Below are 20,866 nucleotides of genomic sequence, written 5' to 3'. Positions count from 1 at the left end.
TCCCTCATGAACTTACATCACAAAAATAACGGCGTTCTTGTTAACCATTTTGCTGTAGTGCGGAATTTTGTTGTGAGAAATTGCTGGCCTGCAAGTTGAGGCCCCGTTTGTATGGAGAAAAGTTGTCCTGGGAAAGACGGTCACCTTCCCAGTCGAGTCAACTTCAGTGAGCGTTCATATGAGAAAAAAGTTGACCCCTTAATGCTAGAACCAACAGTGCTCGCGCATGATCTGATTGTCTCGCCTTGGCGGAGTTGGCCTGGCTGGGCAAGCCAAAGTGTTTACATGGGGAAAAGTTGGCCCGGCTAGGCAGGTCACCCTTGCAGCTGAGTCAACTTTTTGTTTCTCATGTAAACGGTTCGCCAAGTTTTGTAAGGAAATGTAGGAAAAGTTGGCTCTCCCAGAGTAGCTCAGGTAGGCAAGTGTCCGTTTTACCTGGGACAACTTTTCTCCATATAAACAGGGCCTTAGTCAGGTTCGCCCAGTGAATGTGAAGCCCTCCTATTATGTGTCCTAAGTATTGTTTATTGACAAAAGTTTATTGTTGGACTTATAATAGCCTATTTTACAAATAACTGTCAAAATTCTTGCATGCTGATTGGCTCGAAGCTATTGTCTATAAAGGTTGATTTAGATGGTACAACTTTTGCTTACGACTGTCGCATGCGATTTCTGGAGCGCGCGTTGCCTGCATCGTATAAAAAATCACACACAACTCTCATCACTCAACATTGCCTATACATATGATTGTCATAGGATTTTAAAACATGTTTTAAAATCCTAGAACATTTTTTGTGACATACATGACAGTTGTAAGGGAGTTGTAGGTTTGATTTACACGAAACAATACATGTTGTAGGTCTGTTGTAGGGTTGTCACATGCATCAAAGTCGTACCCTGTAAATTGCCCTTAAGAGTACAGACAAAAATGGCGTCAGATGTAACGTGCATGCTTTCTCAGCAGAAAGTAAAGCCAATTCCGCTCATACTTTTTTCATGTTATTTTTAAAAAAAATCAAGGGCAGTTTTCTATGGTCTGTATTCTAATAGACCATAAAATGCCCAGGGGAGGTACTCGGGTATAAACGTGACGGGAGGGTCTGACGGAGCCTAATATTTTGCACCCAAAAAAATAAATGGACCTTATATTGTGCACCCAAAAAAATACAAGACTGAAAATTTTAGACCCAAAAAAATACACGACTTTTATACCCTAAAAATGCAATCTTAAGAACAGTATACATACTGCCTTTCTGCCTTATCTTGCGGGAACTTTGGCTTGAATTGCATAAGAACTATTAGCCTGGCAGAAATTCGAACCCAAAAAAATACATGCAGAGTTTTCAGACCCCAAAAAATACATGGTTAAATCTTCAACCCAAAAAAATACAGGAGTAGAAAATTTTAGACCCAAATCAATACGTCGGACCCCCCCCCCCCCCCCTTTAAACCCGAGTATCTCCCCTGGGATAAAATGATGCCATAAATATGTTCAAAACTCGGTAGTGAAACCACTCACCTGTGGCTGATGGTTCCACTTCAGTTTTGGACATTTTATGATGTCATTTTATAGAACTACCATCAATTTGTTAATTGTTACGAAACAATAATTATTCTAAAGATATCAACATTGATTTTTGTTGTGTTTAACTGAAATGCCAAGATCTCAGCAAACTAGGGCCCGTCACATTCATGTAATGGGCCTCTCAGTTTTGTGTTGTGATGAAAGGGAACTTAACTTTGGCTTTGGTGGAGAGTAGATTGAAATGGGGGGGAATTGAGTATTGGTAATTTTAAAAGGCATCCTTCAAATAGCACTACTAATAACAAAAATTATTGTAGCTCACCACTACATTTCCTCTGACTCTTTAAATTTTTTCAAATGTTTTATATAATCATGTGATGTGGTAGTGTTTGTCCCCAGAGATCTAGAGACACTCAGCATGCAGTGTTCATTGGGCAAACATGCCTTCATGTATGGATACTACTCATCTGCAAAAAAAAAACAATTCTTCAAATTAATTAAGAAATGGGTTGCTTTCAATGGATTTTTTATCCTGAACATTGAACATTGTTCATTAATTTTTTCATTTCAAATTCGCAAGCTGTAAATTCAAAATGTCACTCTCAGTGGCTTTTGTGTGAGGGGAAAAAAACAATACAATACAGTACGTGTTCCTGTTTTGGGACTGTCAGTCTGATATAGCTTAATTCCCCCTGGAAGTTTGATGTTCCTAAAACTAGCATAATAATTAGCCAATGTTTGTTTTGGGAACATCAAATTTCTGTGATAGCTGTATTACTGCTGGCTTTTACATATATATAGCCAAATGAATACTTCTTTTCAATTAAAATCTGCAATTTTGAGGTAAGGGCAAACATGGAGCAAACCAAATTTCCTAAATCTGAACAGAATGGATATTACAATAGTGCGTAAAGGAATATTCCTTCAAACCTGAGAGATGTAGCTAGAAAACACAAATTATCATGCTTTCAATTGATGCATACATTTATCTGACAGTGTAAAAGCCTTTTTAAATCATTAGAAAAAAATGTGAGCAATATAGGGAAAACTTAAAATGCGTGTACAGTGCTTGCAGGAAAATCTTGTACTTAAATTTCCTTTTTTTTTTGGGGGGGGGGGGGGGGGGGCGGAATTTAAAATCCTACAGCTCAATTTATTTGGCAGCTGATAAATGATGGACATTATGATGAATATTTCTTTCCCGACATCTTCCAGTGAACTAGGTGAAAGTTTTGAGTGGCAAAGTTAGTTTTGTGTTCTTGGATAACTATCAAGCATTTTTATTATTTTTTAATCACCTTTTAAAATTTTATTGCTTGCTGCTTGTCAGACAAGTATTTCCTACTTTGAAGCTATTTTTGCTGATAATGACTTGTTATTTAATTTTATATTACACAACTTAACTACAGTTCTTGATCTAGATTGCTGAAGAAATTATAATTATAAAATATGACATTTCTACAATTAAATTCAAACATGTTGAATTTAGCCAAGCTTAACTTAACCAATAAACAGTGATCACTATCAAATATCTCCTTGTAATATCAATGCTTATCCAACCCCTGAGGTCATGAGAATTAAGGATATGATCACCCAAGGTGAATTTTCTTGATATTTTAAAAACTTCTCCCCAGTACTTTTATAAGAAAAATATGGGGCAAGATAGGAGAATTTGTTCTTTGATATTAGGAGTTAAAGGGTAAACTATAAGAACAGTGTAATGAATACATAATTTTATATCATACAACTTAACCACAGTTCTTGATCTATATTGCTGAAGAAATTAAAATAAATATTATTATGACATTTCCACAATTAAATGCAAACATGTTGAATTTAGCCAAGCTTAACGTAACCCTGTAAGCCATAACAGTGATCACTATCAAATATCTCCTTGTAATATCCACGCTTATCCAACCCCTGAGGTCATGAGAAGTAAGGATATGATCACCCAAGGTGCATTTTCTTGATATTTAATAACTTCTCCCCAGTACTTTATAAGAAACGTATGGGGACAAGATAGGAGAATTTGTTCTTTGATATTAGGAGTTGAAGGGTTAACTTTAAGAACAGTGTAATAAATACATAATTTTATATTATACTTCTTTTTACCATAAAAATGGAACACAAACTTGTTAATTTTACCAACAGTTTTACAAAAAACAATGCATCAAAAAATGGTAAAACCAAGTGCTTGTGATGACCAGGAAAATGCCCTAAAAATCACTCTTTGCAAATCTACCTTTGGTTTCTAATTTTTGTTTTGTTTTTCCAAGATTAGAGCTGGTTATTTAAATTTATATGCCACACTTTCTTCTGACCCAGACAACACGGAATTACTTTGTTCAGAAAATATACCTCCCCACAGATCATAGGAAATTCCAATGGGGAGGGCAGGGGGGAGGGGTAGTAGTAGCTAAGTTGAAATTTCTTACAGGGTAGGGGAGAGGGGTCCTAACTACAAAAACCTTGCTTGAAGGGGGTGTGGATATTTTCTGAAATACACATTTAAAAGGTATTATTATGTTGTAATGAAAAATGCTTTACCGATCAGTACTGTGCGACATACTTTTGCCATTTGCATAAATTTTGCAATTACTTTTTAATGGTTTTTTGACCTCATTTGGTTTCCGTCTCAGCTTGCCAATCAAAATGCAAGAACTGCACGTATGTGAGAATACATTGTTGCTGTTCCCTGACGGTACCACCTCTTGCAGTTCTTGCATGTTTAACTGATGGTATAAAATTGGAAGTTATTACTAAGATGCCACAAATACATCAAAAAATGTCCAAAACAAATAAAAAACGTTGTCAAATGGCAAACAGTTGAGTGCCCAGTACAGCTGTTAACACAATTAATTTCTCTATTCTGGAGAAGCTGTAGTTTAAGGGACTTTCACATTGTTCAACGGCATGTCAGAGGTCCAGAACTTAACTGAAAAAAGGAGCTGGCAACATCAACCCACTTTTATTTTCTTTGTACCTTTTGCTGGATAAATGAATATTCTAGTTCATGGTCTTTTACTTAAACAACATTTTCATCGTCATTGGGATCGGCAGCATTCTTTTCAATGACCCTGTACTCTCTATCTCCATATTTGTGCATTCCCATAAGAAATTCGTCTGCTTCAGCTGCACTTCTCTTTTCTCTGCTCTTTTTCTTCCAACAGATGACAGCTACCACTATCCCAATGACCAGCAGAACTGCAAAAACAATGCCGAGGTATGCTCCCCATGGCCATTTCTCTTCTGCTGCTCTTATTGCGACGGCATCTGGTGTGGTAGCAGCATCAGTTGTAGATTCATGTGGAATTAATGCATTGGGTAGACAGCCATAGACTTCAACACGCATAAAAATTCGCCCATTCCAGCTTTGAGGCAGGAATCGGATGAACCGTGATGTGACTGTGGATGCAAGCTTGTTTTTCACAGCAGTGTTGGAGTCTTGGTTTCCACTGAATATCTATGCAAGAGAAAGACAGTAACATGACATCAAGCTCCACTTTTGCATTCGCATTGTGGTTATTTTGAATCAAGAGTTGACCCATATCCCGTGAAAAAAAAATGGCAAATTGTTAAGAACGACAAATGAACAGCACAACTGAAAAGTGTTTCTCGAAGCCTTTCGTTTGAATGGTTACACTTTAGGAGTTCAGCCACAAACTTCTAAGTTCATGGAAGAATCACTATTGCTTCTCAACGCTAATTGTCTTTTGGAAGGAAGAGTAATTTAATATTATTTGCATATGAAATAGACAAAACAAAATTTTCCACATGAAGTCTGTTGAATGTATAACAGATTAAAACTGTAGTGAGCCAGACTTTGTTTAATAGCTAATAATATATAAGTGGACCATCAGAACGTTGATTATATGATTTCAAGCAGAAAGCTGATGACAATAAACAATTAAAACATAGAAGTTGTGTTGACTTGCTGTACTTCCAAATACTACAGTGCAACTGCTGAAATTGCAGTAGTATGAGAAATGCTTGTAGTTTAAAATCTGGGAAGTTGGTTTACATGTTCACTCAAAAAGAAGCTCAATGAAGAGTTCAAAAACAAGATCAAGAATTCTAACAAAGTTAAAATGGACTCGTTTTCTGCATGAGTGTGTAATAATAATGGCCCTCATTGATAGGTTAGAAGTGTAAACGGTATCACTTGAATATTAAGAAGACCAAGAATATTTTCAGGGCAGAAAACAACATTCCATGATAAAGGAAGTTCAATGTCTTACTTACAATAACACTGATTGTCTTAATAATCAAAGTTTTAATTGTCTTTCTTTTCTGTACTGTGGTTTGGTTTAGTCTGTCCAAGCGGTCCCGGTTACAAAAGTCTCACTTTCAGAAATACTAAAAGAAATGTATTACATTAAGTAAGGGAACAAAATCAATATTTTTGATTTTTACCTTTGTTTTGCCATTTTCATTGTATTTATTCCAGTTTTGTCCATCATCGCTCAGGCTCAGTTTGTATTCTTTCACATAAAGGTTTGATGTGGACTGCCCCCGGTCCCCGCCTTGTGTAGCCACTGCCGTAATATTGACTTCTCTCTTGAAATCAATCTGTAGGTACTCTACCGGCCTTGTATATTCTGGGCTCCAGCCGCGTCCACCTTTTAGGTTCAGCCTCCCTTCATATGGTTCAAAGTTCTTGAAGTAATTTGATGCTGTAATCTGGTCATCTTTTACTTTATAATTTTCCATGCCCAGAGGTTGAGCACAATCTTGATCAAGAATCTTCAAAGATTCTGGAGATACTGGATATTTTCCTACTTTACCACTCCGAGCAGCGATTTGAAGGGCTTCTCCAGGCACGTAATCCACTTTGTCGTTGAAGTACAGTTCGAAATCGGCAACAATGCTTCCACTTTTCATGGCAGTGACTTTAACACCTTCAAATGATAGATCTTTATCCAGCACAGATTTTATTGCAGCTTCTATCAACGACTTTGTCCCTTGATAGTCATCACTATTCCTGTCCTTTAGCTTATCACTCCAAGGCAGAGATGTAAACCTAAGAGACATCTTGACTGTTTCAAACTTGTCCCTTCTTTCAATGGCTATGCATTTTTGGAGGTCATCGGCACCCCCTTTTACAGACGTTTTCTTGCTCGGGCACGTTTTGCAATCCACTGAGAGATGGTTCTGAGATTCCTGGTAAGTACCATAGGGACAAGGATTGCATGTCTTATTAGCATTATCATAGTACTGTCCTTTGCCACAAGTAGCTATGCAAGCTGACTTATTGAACTTCCCATCGCTTGTGGTGGTCTTACCTTCAGGGCACTGTTTGCACTGGTCTTGACCTGGCTGATCCTGGAACTCTCCTTTGGGACACTTTTTACACTGAGAATCAGATTTGTCTAAGAACGAACCCTTTTTGCAGCTGACAAAGCACTGAGAAATCTCAGACTGTCCAGTTTCATTAGTGATTTTGTTTGGGCCACATGAAATGCATTCTTTGGAACGATGATGTGTCTTATCCTGGTACGTGTTCTTTGGACAATCAAAGCACATATCAGCGGTATCGTTGAGAAATTCTCCTGCACCACAAAGCAAGACGCAGTCAGATGGATTCTTTGAACCAAATTCAAGAGTTGTCGTTCCATTACCACAATCTTTGCATTCTTTGGAACGATGATGTGTCTTATCCTGGTACGTGTTCTTTGGACAATCAAAACAGATATCAGCTGTATCGTTGAGAAATTCTCCTGCACCACAGAGCAAGACACAGTCAGATGGATTCTTTGAACCAAATTCAAGAGTTGTCGTTCCATTACCACAATCTTTGCATTCTTTGGAACGATGATGTGTCTTATCCTGGTACGTGTTCTTTGGACAACCAAGACACATATCAGCGGTATCGTTGAGAAATTCTCCTGCACCACAAAGCGAGACACAGTCAGATGGATTCTTTGAACCAAATTCAAGAGTTGTCGTTCCATTACCACAATCTTTGCAAGCATCTTTGTTTATCTCATCTTGATATTTTCCCGTTGGACATAGATTACACATGCTTGAGGATGAGTTGTAAAAATGACCTGGCATGCACCTGTAACAGTCACTACTTGATTTGCTGCCAGCAACCTGGGTTGTTTTTCCAGTTTCACACATCTTGCATTGTATGAACACATGTTTCTCAACATCCATATAAGATCCAATAGGGCAAGCCTGACAAGCGCCACTTGAAGTGTTCAAAAAGGCACCAGATGGACAAGGGTCGCGGCACTCTGCCACACCTTGCGCCCCGGGAAAGACGGTCTTTTTATCGCCAGTGCATGGAGTGCAGTCTGGGTTGATCTTTGTTGAAGAGTTCTGATATGTGTTGGGTGGACACCATTCGCACATCCAAGAAATGTCATCCACCCGTTTGCCTTTCCTGCATTTGTTGTCACATGACGATTTGATGGGAGTCAAGGAGATGTGGTCTTCTTTCTCTGTGCATGACCTGGCTCTTTCAGTTGCAAAACTTCCAGACGGACATTTCTGACACATGTTGGTTGTAACATTGTACAAATGGTGCATTGGGCAGGTGGAACACACAAAAGACGTCTCGTTACCGGCGACCTTGATGTAATCACTTTGAAGATCGCACCAAGGACTGACCATGCTAGCAAATGAATCGTTGGCAACGCTAAAAGATTCGTTTTCTTTGTTTACGACCAGTTCTCGCGCATCCAAAACGTCCTTGAACTTAAGGTCGTCGTAAGCTGTGTAAAGGTCCTGAAGCCTTGCGTTGGCCTCTTTCAAAGTTGCAGGTTCCGCAATGCGGTCTATAATTGTTACTTTGGTGGTGGCTGTGGTGATATTTGTGGTACAGTTGACGTGAAGCCTCGTAGCACTACAGTCTTTGTTATTGTCACCGCTTGAGTTGAAACAAACACCTTTGCTTGAAATATCGCTGTTATTGGCTAAAAACGCTTGAAAAACATTTGCAACTTTCTGGACGTCAACATGTTCGCACGTTAAATTCACATAATTAAAATTCACGGTCGTTTTCACTTTCAATGGCATTTGCACCTTCTGGCAACTAAGTGCCATGTTATGGATATTGATATCCCATTCTCCTTTCACCAAATCACATGTTACGTGCTGATTTATTGAGAGTTCCATGTACGAGAAGTTGCACTTCACTTCACACCTCCTCTGTAGTTCAGTTTCCAAACATTCCAGCTTTCCATTCCTTACTCCTCGACAGTGGCACGTGGCTTGGTAGGGCTCGGAAGAGATTTTCCCGCGAAAAGTTGATGCACCTTTGTCGCCTTGACTGTAGTCTTTGAATCGAATAAACATGGCGTTGCCCGAACTTACAAAAAACGGGGGCAACTCGCTTCCACCAACTTTCGGCCAAAGTTTTTCACTTCTATTCAGCCCGGGGCCATCGTAAATTTCGAACAGCACTCCGCTTGCAAAGCTTGATTCTTCTACAGTTAGCTTTATCCGCTTTGAATTCAGAAAAATAAAGCGACTACACTCTCCACCGGTTTTCATTGAACTGTCACTGGAAAAGTTCAGCGAAAGGGTAACATTTTCACCGCTGATTTCGTTGTTGCCGCACAGGTCGAAAGCAGCCGATGACATTGATGTCGACCATATGTGCAAGCAAAACAAACCAACGATAGATATCTTCATAGCAATGTAGTTCATGATGGCGTAGAGATGCCAGACAGCGCCTTTTTTGAGATAGAAAGGCGTGTTAGTGCTCTTAAGGCCACCAGGAAATTCAGCGCAACGTGGCCTTCCGAGAAAAATAGCAGCTCAAAAAAACAGTCGCGACAAATAAAATTTAGGCGAAATAAACACAAAAGCACGTGCAATTTGAATATTCATGATTGTTAACACCCACTCATATGTTAACAACGGTTATCAACTTGATAAACAACGTGACGTTCCTTTGTCAGGTTTACTCTGACCGCCGGGTAGGTAATATAACTCGGGTTATATTGGATTTTATAAAGACGGCTTTTATTGTTAAGGATACGGACAAAGAGAGTTGAATTCCTTTGTCAGAAATATAAAACCGAGGATTGTTATTATTTATTATTAATATTTTTTGTTTATTCTCTGAAAAATCAGTGGGTTTTTTACCAAGCGAGGCGCTGAAAATTACGTCAGTATTGTGGCAATGTATCTTCAGTTATTGGCTGGGTCGACTGGATGGGATCATAGCAACTCGTCGTGTTGTGAAAGTTCTCCGCCGAAATAAAACAATTGTTATGGTTTCAGAAACCGAAAGCCATTTATACTTCTTTATCTTTTAATCCGAAAACTGTAAATTATGGTAATTAAACCTCACACCCTAGACATTGACATTAACAAAGAACACTGATTTGAAATTTAAATTGGACAGACTTTGTATCTTTTAGTGGCACGAAATGTGCAGTTTCTAAAGCACGGTGGAGGCGAGTTACTTGCTCGGCTTCAATCGAAGACTCGTTACGGAAAATCACTTCCATCCTTTGCCTGACGAGTTGTTCATTGTTTAGTCTTCCGTTTCCAAATTGGTCAATAATTCAACTGTCTCGAGGTTCCGTCTTACCGATTCAATGTGCATACTGATCACGAAAATATTGCCCGCTGGTGGATACAGATATTGTTTTTGACGGCACTTAATTTTCAGAACAGAACCGAAGTGAACGAAACCTTTGTGCTTCTTGTTACTTACGTAGATTAAATAAATTACGTAGCAAGCGAAAAGTTGTTACCCCACCTATCTTCCGTTTAGCCATGGCGCCCTGCTTCAACAAGTCATTTACAAACCTTGTTTTTAGTTACTCTCAGTTAAATCACACTTCCAGGTTGCCTGCAAAATTTGTAACTACCAAAAGATAGACGTAGAATTTTATGCGGATTGTAGAGTCATTGTACCGTCTAAATAATTAGTGTGTGAGCAATGCGCGTTCAGACTTGATAAACCAGCGAATAAATCACCGTGTGCACTTAAGTTCATTGAAAGCAGTTGAATTGTGCAGGTTTGGCCTGAACTACACGAAAGCAGACAGTCGTCGTTGTTTTGCCTGCCAGGTGTTTTGACACACTCTGAACCTGCTAGAAACCGAAAGCATTGGTAAAAATTTATCCCCGCAAACCTCGAAAATCGCCAATTCCTAAAATAAAAATCCCGCAAAATTTGCAATCTATATTGCCTACCATTTTATTCTGTAAAAGTTTTATGCTATTACCTCGCGTCATGAGAAAAGGAACTGTGGCAAAACGTTTTGTTGCCGGGTCGTATGTCCCGCGTGTATCTAATTAAATCTCCTTGGACGTCAAGCAGACGTAGAGGAGCAACCACGTGAAACGTTTTCGTTTCAGTCAGTTAAGGTAATAGCGTTAACTGCCTAAAACGCAGCACTCTTATGTTTTTGACTGTTTCTGACTTTTTGTTGCGTGCAAATCATCATTAAAGGGGAGGAATACTTTAATTTTTTATGCATGAATTAAGACGAAATTTAAAAGAGAAATAAGAAGGGTGTTGTCCATCCCTTAAGCAAAAGAACAACAATTCAATCCAATATTACTTTAATCACGCCGCGTGGTCCAAGGGCAATATTCGTTATATTTCCACTATGATAGTAGAATATTTATCGATCATTGGCCTTAGAACCACGTGGTGAAACATCACTGCGAAGAAAGCCGGAAACACCTGTCCATATTCTTAGTTATTCCACGGGTCGTTAGACACGGCAGTTATCCGATTTTCGTAATCATGTCATCTTTCGGCCTTTCTGTCGGAAGTTCTGAAAGTTTGCTTTCAGTTTCCAATGTTGACAACATTGGAAACTGAAAATAGTCTGACTCAAATTCAGGAGTACTGAAAATGACATGTTACGAGTGTTTTAGAGACATCAGGCTTGGGATCGGATAAAGTGGTTATGCATAGCTTTCTCGTTGTTTATCCCGCTCGTAACTTGGTTTTTATTCCGAATTCACATTAGCGCCTAAAAGCTTATGCGAAGGCGGAAAAATCCTGTCACTCGTGGAATATGTTTTGGCTTCATGTTTGCCACTGGAAAGCATTGCATATTTAGTTCTTATAAACAAAGAGCCGCGGGAAATAAGGTGTAGACACAACCAGTCTCCCATAAAAACCGTGATGACGCAAAGGCGCCTCCAGTAGACCTGCACCTTTCAAAAGCTCTGTTTTCACTGGACCCTGATAACCTGCAGCTGCATTATTTTTTAGGGTTGGGAGCCTTGTTCCGTTGTTCGTTCTTTTGTCCTCTCAACCAATCATGTAAAACGTTGCAGATAGTGCAGGAAGCCCCCAGGAGCCACCACAAAATTTTATTATATCCCTGAGTTAGTACGCGCAGGGTGATTGGTCAATTTTGCGGGCCGTATTTCACTGTACGGCCCGTTAAATTTCCCTTGACTTCAACTAGTTTTCTTTCCCGCGCGTCCGATTAACCTCAGAGAAACGGCAAAAATATCTTCAGACTAACCTCATTTTCTCGGTGCGTACTGTAAGTTACGGATCCTCGTTTTTTGCCACTGATTTTTATGGCCGGCCCAAGTGCGAAGCACGCTTAGGCTACAAATCAATCATGATGGCAAAAAACGAGGATCCGTAACTTACAGTATGGACCGAGAACACGAGGTTAATAACAGATAGGTTTTACCAGCGATGAAGACTCGGCCAGGTCATTGCTATTATTGCGCATGTGCCACTCATTGCAGATAACACAGCGGCAAAATGAGTGCGCATGCTCGTCACGCGTGAGCAATCTTACGCGGCGAAATGGCGGCATTTTTAAAATTCCCATTGTTTATTTTCGTTTCGCGGGGACAAGCACAAATCAAAATAGATAAGGTTGCCGCTTTCAGGAAAGGTTCCTTCGAACTTCCTCCATTACACATCTTATTCAACAAAAAAAATATTGTGGTAATAGGTGTGAATTTGGCGATTGAAGTGGAGCATTCGTAATCGATTCTCGCTCGAATCACAAATCTGCGGAGCATGCGCACTCATTTTGCCGCTGTGTCGATCGTACGTTTAATGGCCTAGTTCCAACGAGTCTCTTGTAGCTCGGTGGTACAGCATCCTACCAAGTAATCAGAAGGCCATAGATTGGACTCCTTTTGGAAGAACCCGGATTTTCTTTATTCCGAGTATCCGTCTAGTTTCACTGACTGAAAAAATGCATCTTTCTCAGTGAACTATTCAGGACAGCCGGAAAATCTATCTGAGATGTGTGGCACATACAGATCCTTTGATTGGCCATTTATTGGTTCTCATTTGTTATTCTATCGATATAATAACTTAAACAGGAATAAACGTGTATATAATAAATTTATTGAATATTAGCCACCTTTTATATTTATTGGAAATTTAAAACATTTTACAAACCTTTTATAAATATGCTTTAACAACTTTTGAAGGCTGCTTAATAGAATTCTAAAGAATCAAGACTTATCTTGGAAATCCGTTCCTGATTAATCTTTGGGCTCAATGCTTTTTGGTGGAGGCGAGAGCTGTGCCCCTTGAACTGTTTTCCTCCTCTTTCTATTAATTAACCACCTGACTTTGTCAGTGGTCCATGAAGGAGACATCAACTGACCGATAACTCAGTTTGAAATGGCAAAGTCAAGTTATAAACCTTGTTATTAAAAGCTGGATCATTGTATAATGTAATTTCATGAATTTGATTGGCTTAGCGACCAATTAAAGCATTTTTAAGGGGAGCAGAGATGGCACAGTGGTGAGAGCACTCGTCTCCCACCAATGTGGGCCGGGTTCGATTCCCGGACTCGGCGTCTTATGCGGGTTGAGTTTGTTGTTGGTTCTCGTCCTTGCTCCGAGGGTTTTTCTCCGGGTTCTCCGGTTTTCCTCCCTCTACAAAAACCAACATTTCCAAATTCCAATTCGATCTGGAATCCGAGGGCCACAGGTTTGTCAGTCGTCAGACTGTTAAGTGTCACCCTCGTTAAACAAAGTTGATTTATTTATTTATTTATTTATTTATTTGTTTATTTATTTATTTATTTATTTATTTATTTATTTATTTATTTATTTATTTATTTATTTATTTATTTATTTATTTATTTATGCCCGAGAAATAGCGACCATTAAATTGTCGTCAGGTTGTTCTTGCAAAGCGAAATCAGCAAGATCTAGCAATATTTCTTGATAGTTTTTAATGAATGATATGAGATGGTTAAAGCCAACTCGGCGGTACGCGCCTCGTTAGCTATCTATCAAATCTCATATTCAAAGCGCGCTCGTGGAATAATTGTTAAATATCCTTCAAAGTCAGATTAATTTTAAGGACGCCTACTTTTGTTACTGCGCATACGTTCTACGCGTCTAGAGATACTCGGGTTTCCTATGGGTGGTGCCTACTAATACAGGGATATTTTTGCACGGTTTTAAAATAAGCGGAGAAAGCAGAAATTAGCAAGTGCAATTGGTATCCAAAATGGAAACTGGAGGTAACCATGCATTTTTCAGAGATAATAAAGCTTCAATTTGAGGAAAAAACGCCATACATTGCTTTGTCATTTAGCGCCTTTTAGAATTATTATTGCTTTATTATCTTAAAAAAATTCGTGGTTACCCCCAGCTTTCTTTTTGGATTTCAAAAGCCCTTGCTAAGGTCTGCCTTTCCTGCATACTCATAAACTGCGCAAAAATAACTCTGTATTATAGTAGGCACCGTCCTTAAGTAGCATTCATCCGTCGTAGGCTAATACACAAAACAAATCCGAGCGCATGTTAACATAAAGGCACAAATTCAACTTTGCCTATAACGAAATCTGGCTCCTCAGCCTGTGTAAAACTATGTATGTACAAATCCGGCGGCAAACGCCATGTAAAAATTGAAGAAGAAGCACAAAGATCCGTACCAACTGCGACAAAATGGCGAAGACACAAAGTAAACTAAACAAAACTGGCACCACAGCTAACAAGAACGTCTCGACTTGCTCCAGTGTAATCAGATGGCTTTTAACGGGGCCGTTAGGCGCAATGGTAGCCGACAGAAAGACAGCTTGAACGAGGTTGATAGTTGCTATGACAACTAGAACAGCAAGAGATGCAGCTTCTATGACATTTGCCTTCCGGTCGCGAAACGGCTTGACAGCCACATGCCACGCGAAGATCAGTAAGCAAGTCACGTCCATACAAAACAGGCGCAGAAGGGGATCTGGGAGAAATACCTGGTACGAGACAAGCAGGAATCTTCGGCCAATCAAAATGCTTTCCCAGTACAAGGCGCCAAAAGATTGGCGAGGATTTGGAGGACGAAATGGATCGTGCAGTACTTTCAAAACCTTTTGACGTCTCCTGTTGGTAAGAGAAGGCATCTGATGATAGGTTTGAGGACAAGCAAGTTTTTGAATGAGCCAGAAGGAAATGAAACCCAGTGGGAAGAAGCAGGCTCCAATAAAGTGCTCAACGGTAATCAACTTCCTTCGCAACTTCATCGCACCCCAGTAGATAACTATCACAAATGGGAGGAGAAATGCAAAGATGTAAACAATGAAAATATACTGCCACCACTGCAAGCATTGAACATTGCCATCGTAGTACAATCTGCTTTCCCCCAGAACTGGCACACAAGTCAAAAGTTTCAAAGATGTGTTGGCTAGAGTAGCGTATCCAAGCAAAAGAGTTTCCAGGGTTGCAGCGACATAGGGTGCCGTGGAGGGGTATGGCCGATTGGTCGATTTATTGAAGGCCAAATGCAATACCAGTATCGCTAGGATACTCAGCAGTGTGGCAAACACACCCAGCGAGAGAAACAACTCCTTTGTGACGACGTTCATCCCTGGCAATGGACAGCCAAAGCCTTCAGAATTAATTCTCGGACGAAAGTTTAACAGACCAGAACAGAAAGAAACGAGGCGAACGTTTTTGATCACCTCGGATAGTGGTTCAACAGCCAGATAGCTAGCAATCTGATAAAAGTAAAATATGATCTTTATGTAGCCACTGTTGAACTTAGTTTGTTCATCGAGAGATTCGTAGTCCGCTCTATTAGGAGACACCCTTCTAAACCACAATATGTTTTTCACAAGCATTTGTACGATCGGTGGTTGGTGAATCAAAAACAGAGCCATTGCCACAGCATAAATCAGCATCACAGGCCAGATCCAGTGATCTTTGCACTTTTCATTTTGTTTGCATTTCGTGCGGAACAGAGTCTCGGTGTAACCCTCCTTGCATCTCCCACACATGACACCGTCTCGATTGCCATAGCAGATATTGTACACCGACAAGTTTTTGCCCTGTTTTCCAGTCGGTGTACAATAATTTGGTGGGCAGTGTGCAAACTTAAGAGATCCAGGCTTACTTGAATCAGGATATCCCCAAAAGTTTGGCTCAGCGAAGACGTTGCGAGAGCAATTAGCTCCATAAGGACACGGTTTGCAAAATGAATCGCCCTCCTGTTGCAGTTTTTCCTTTTCAGGAAGACCGCGCAATTCGCCTCCCTTAAGACTGTAAGACCCAGGAGGGCAACTATAACAGGATAATGTCATGACAGTTGTTATAAACTTGCACTTGCCTGCACTTGCAGGCATCCCGGTCAGGATAGTAAAATGTGAATAATTGTCGAATCGTAGGAAGCTGCCCGTAGCGCACTGCAGTTTGGTCATGTCATCGAAACTCACGAGCCCACCGTTAGATACTGTAAAAAGCCGGTATAAATCTTTCTCTAAATTTGCAGTGACCAGTGTTCCTTGAAGAACAAATGAACCTTCACTTTCTGAGTAAATAGAGGTGTCGTGCGTGAACGTTTCGCCGTCGTGCACAGTTTCTGGGGATTCTTGAATCAAAATCGAATCTTTGATCTTAATCATTGCAGTTCCATCCTCCACGTGAATATGTCCACCGCGTGTTATCGCATAATTATTCTCAAAGCGAGAATTACAAATAGTCATGTTACCACTGCTAAGAAAGATGCCACCTGATGCTCGTCCTATGTTGTTGTTAAACGTTGTGTTCCTGATTACAATTTCATTCCGATAGAGAAAGCGTAGATATGGGCTGTTGCAGGCACTCTCATTGCATCCGTCGTTTTGCATCACAAACGATATTGGGCTTGCTGTGGTGTGATACTTGTCGGAGTTGATACTTTTTATACCTCGAAAAACGCTGTCTGAGATTTCCACCTTGTTGGTAGCGTTATTCTCGATCGTAAAAATGACTGATGCAGCGCCTATTGCATTGTTCACTAAAACATTATGAAGCCGAATCGTGGAACCCTTGGCGCTTTCACTGCCCACGTAGATGCTTATCACACTTTTTATCCCCTTTGCCAACATCTTTTTGCCATCGATTTGAACGTAGTTTAAAACCAGATGTAGATAGAGACTCTTTGAAACTGTGACGACCACGTGGTCACCCTTGTTTGAGTGGAATATACATCGCTCAAAATTTACTTTCATCGGTGTGTCGTCCAACATGTTGTCACTGGAATTTATCTCTACTGCTGTGTGGAAGGTTGAAGAAATGTTCACCTTGGTTAAGTTCACGGCACAGTTGCATTTTATAGAGAAAGAGTTCGCATCTTTAATCCATTCTGTTTCGAAAACATCAATGTGACCGATTTTTGCTTTGAACAATACGCTGGCGTAAGCAGCAACAGTGTTGCGATTGCTCATGAATTGGCATTTCTGTATCTTTGCTGACACGTTCAAGTTGGTCTTCTTTTGATCTCGAGTTGCAGAAGACACAAAAATTGCTGCACCGGCATTGGCCTTATTGTAGGCCCATGAAGAGTTGTACGCATTGATAATGCTTGCCTTGTTTGATGTTATGTAAAAAGCGCCGCCGTTTTCCAAAGCCCAAGAATGTTCTAAGGTGGTGTTCTCAACTTCGATAGTAGCCAACCCATTTGGAGTTGTTACAAATAGTGCCCCACCATACTCCAGAGCTGAGTTGTTTAGAACGTAGCAGTTGGAGATTATCAAATGAATATCAGCACTTAAACTACGAATTGCAATTGCTCCTCCATTTCCCCCCTTGTTTCGTTGTAAGGTTGTTCCGTTAACAAACACATTGATTAAGCTATCCGCTTCGATGAAAATTCCTGCACCAAACTGGGTACACAGGTTGTGCCCGTAGATATTGGAATTGAGGACCCTCAATGATACTTGACTTGAGTCAATGTGAATACAGCGAGTGTTGACATTGTCTGTGCAAAGCAAATCATTGAAGTGAATCACGGCAAACTTTGCCATGGACAAATATGCGGCACTATCTGATGAGAAGGAACTCAGACGAGCCGAAGTTTTAAAAAACTTGACATGGTGATAATATTCGTACGTTTTCGAGAACACCATGTTATTTGTGATAAGGGGGCCTATGTTACCTGAGAATGTTGTGCTGTAACAGGAAATGTTTATTCTTACTTGGTTGGAAGCAGTCGACGTACCTTGAATAGTCAAGCCACTTCCTTCGCACTGTGAAAGAGGCTGATTTCGTTGGAAGTCCACTGACACTATTGTTATTGTTATCAGCGCGCCAGGTTTTGAGACCCGCAATCGAATGCATCCCGTATTGTAGTAGAAGGATGAATTTGTTGCTGACACTGTTGCCGTTTGTCGAATCCCTGAAAAAATTATATTTATGGGATTGACACTGTACAAGAAACAGCAATTTACGAAGTACACAGAGGACTCTATAAATGTCATGGAGGTGTTATAAAATACAATACCAGTGAAGGTAACTTCCATCTTTGGATTAAACTGAGCAGCTACAAACTGGAGTAAGTCCCCACAAGCCACACGAGCAGGAGAGAGAAAGGAAAATATTTCCAAGCTGATGTTAACAGTGATGACACTTTCTTCCTTTATCCTGCTGTTGTTAGCAGTATCTCTTTCACAGGTGAAAGTTCCATTCATGAAAATACGCCGGGCATTGTCGCGGACAGCTGTCTCTACTCCGCGCTTAAGCGTCTTGCACGGCGTAAACATTGTTCCACAGTCGTTGGTATCATTGCCGACATAACGGGACACATAAACATTTTTCTTCTTGCTCAACGCAGTGGTTTCTACAGGCAGGAAATATCGGAAACCAAATGTTTTTTTTTTTACATGTATTACCCATCCCCTTACTAGTAATAAACTAACAACCCAAGGAATTCCAGGTGAAATTCGCCTCGACTCACTGAGCCACTGGAACAGTGATGGCGAGTGAGACCATTCCTTGACTAGGTTCACACGACACACTCCCTAAATACTGTTGAGATCAGCAACTGTTCGTAATACTGGGCAGTCATAGAATTCTCTCTCTTATTCACTGAGGTCGACATGAAAATAATTTGTTTTCCTTGTTCTACTCCGAAATTGGGTTGGCAGTTTTTCTGGGGGTTTTTCCCAACAGTCTGATTTGTTAGGTATAATCAAGTTTGTTTAGTTAATGTTGATATTTGGCAATTATGGAATTCTCTCTATTTGGCACTTTCGTACTTATGTAAACTGAAATGATTTGTTCTCCTGAAATTTCGCTTCTAAACTTCCAACTTGTCCAATTTAATTTTCATATATTTTATATATACATTTTTAATATTCGTAACGGGCATTACTGCACTTTCTCAGACGATTCATTTTACTCTTTGGCATTATTGATGGTAAACTTTTTCACCTCTCGGGGGCGTTTTAAAACATGTATGGAGTGGTGTGGGTGCGATGTAAATATGAAGAGTTTCAGCGTGCTCACAAGCTATGTGAAACAACTGAAACTAAAATACGGAAGCAAGTAATTAGTGCATGGCGTCATCGACGCGTTTGTAGGCTACCGAAGGAGTCTGTTTGTTTATTTTGTTTTGTTTATTTCTGCTTCTCTGGTTTGGTGTCCGGTTGTTTTCTATCACTGGCCTAGCCTGCGGCCCGGCTCAATTTTAGCATTGCTTTTAAGTGCTCTGGTATCGATCGATGCTCACTAAAAGCTGATGACATCAGAATGGGTAAAAAAGGAGACGTTTGACGTTCCGCTTCCGTGGCCCACGAACGTCCGTGATAAACTTCAATAATTGACATTTTTATCAAACTCGCTCCCTCCCAGTCGCTACTTTTAAGCGCAATGAGTTAATTATAGGAAGTTCGAACTTTTTACTTGGTCGCTCGGGAGCTAGGCAAGAGTGACAGTAAAAAATCGGATTTATCGCCAGCAAAAGTTAAATTTGAACCAGCAGGCAACACCGCTGAGATTCGCGGTTACTGTGATATTTTTAAGATACCAGATTAAGTTCAAAAACGAATTTTATAAGGATACCGAATTTATAAAAAAAAAATGTAAGGCAGTAGTAGACATCTGATTTAAACTCGAGGAAATATTACAATTTAAAACTTGCAATGTTTACATTGAAATCATGTAGGGTTACATGTAACCTTGCGGCGGTGTTCCTTTTTCCCACCCCTTTGAAAATGCTATTCATTTCTTTGATATTCACATCCTTTATTTAGACAATTTGCTCAAATTGTATTCGTTATATTCGTTAAGTTCTATTTGTTATAGAGGCGCTGTGTTATAGAATTTTGTCTCAGGTTGTTCTAAAGACTCTTGTAGTTTTAAGTAATTTCACAGAAAGGTGCAATCTGATCCACATTTAGGGAATTCAGATTTACCAGTGCATAAAAATTACAAATGTACATTTTACATTGTCTTACCTTTACCTTTAAGTCTGATTATCCATTCGATGTATTTTATGCATTTCTTTTTGTAGGTTAATTAGGTAATAGTTACACACGACTCCTCAAGCATGCAATGCTTTTATTCTCATCGTGTTTAAATAAAGGATCTTACTTATTCACTCACTCACTCACTCACTCACTCACTCACTCACTCACTCACTCACTCACTCACTCACTCACTCACTCACTCACTCACTCACTCACTCATTTAACTAGTGTTTTCAACTGCGAAATTGCAAACACCAATCTTAAAAAGGGTATTTTAGGAAAGGGACAGAAGGAAAATTTCTCGGTTTTCAAAATTCGCAGTCACAAGACACATAATGGTGACTTTGTGGCGGTTGGCAATAGAGAATAACTGCAGTTGACTCACCTGAGTTGATTGTGATGATCATGCAAACCAATGCGAGTTCCCCAAAAGATACTAAGCTCCTATTGTCCCTCATGGCACCAGTTAGCTTAGTGCTGGTGATTCAGTGAACGGGAAGGCCGTCTTCCAAATGAAGTACAGAGAGAAGTTTACATTGCTATTTGTAATTTTATTATTTTAAAAACAAGACTATTACTATTACTTTTTTGAAATCGTTCCAGGGTGATTCAGACCTTTTATCAGAAAACAAAAGGTCGTTGGTTTCAGTTTCAATCGTATCAGACCTTCCAGTTGAGTTGAGTCATGAGTTGTTTTATTATTATTAT

General features: G+C 39.8%; 2 protein-coding genes across 2 annotated transcripts; both read right to left on the bottom strand.

The window, feature by feature from the left end:
* Positions 1-2,774: 2,774 nt before the first annotated feature.
* On the bottom strand, positions 2,775-10,568 carry LOC146467754 (uncharacterized). Its single transcript, XM_085125315.1, has 2 exons — positions 5,939-10,568; positions 2,775-4,988 (listed from the first exon to the last, which is right to left on the bottom strand). The coding sequence occupies exons 1-2, from the start codon at positions 9,176-9,178 to the stop codon at positions 4,551-4,553; spliced, it is 3,678 nt and encodes a 1,225-aa protein (XP_084981441.1). The 5' UTR covers positions 9,179-10,568; the 3' UTR covers positions 2,775-4,550.
* Positions 10,569-12,805: 2,237 nt separating this feature from the next.
* LOC146467753 (uncharacterized) lies at positions 12,806-20,732 on the bottom strand. The gene is made up of 2 exons (XM_085125314.1): positions 20,544-20,732; positions 12,806-18,528 (listed from the first exon to the last, which is right to left on the bottom strand). The coding sequence occupies exons 1-2, from the start codon at positions 20,614-20,616 to the stop codon at positions 14,276-14,278; spliced, it is 4,326 nt and encodes a 1,441-aa protein (XP_084981440.1). The 5' UTR covers positions 20,617-20,732; the 3' UTR covers positions 12,806-14,275.
* Positions 20,733-20,866: the final 134 nt, after the last annotated feature.

The sequence above is a fragment of the Pavona decussata genome, unplaced genomic scaffold (assembly GCF_977016875.1).
Source record: "Pavona decussata unplaced genomic scaffold, jaPavDecu1.1 SCAFFOLD_134, whole genome shotgun sequence".
NCBI lineage: Eukaryota > Metazoa > Cnidaria > Anthozoa > Scleractinia > Agariciidae > Pavona > Pavona decussata.
This window is presented reverse-complemented; position numbering and strand designations above follow the sequence as displayed.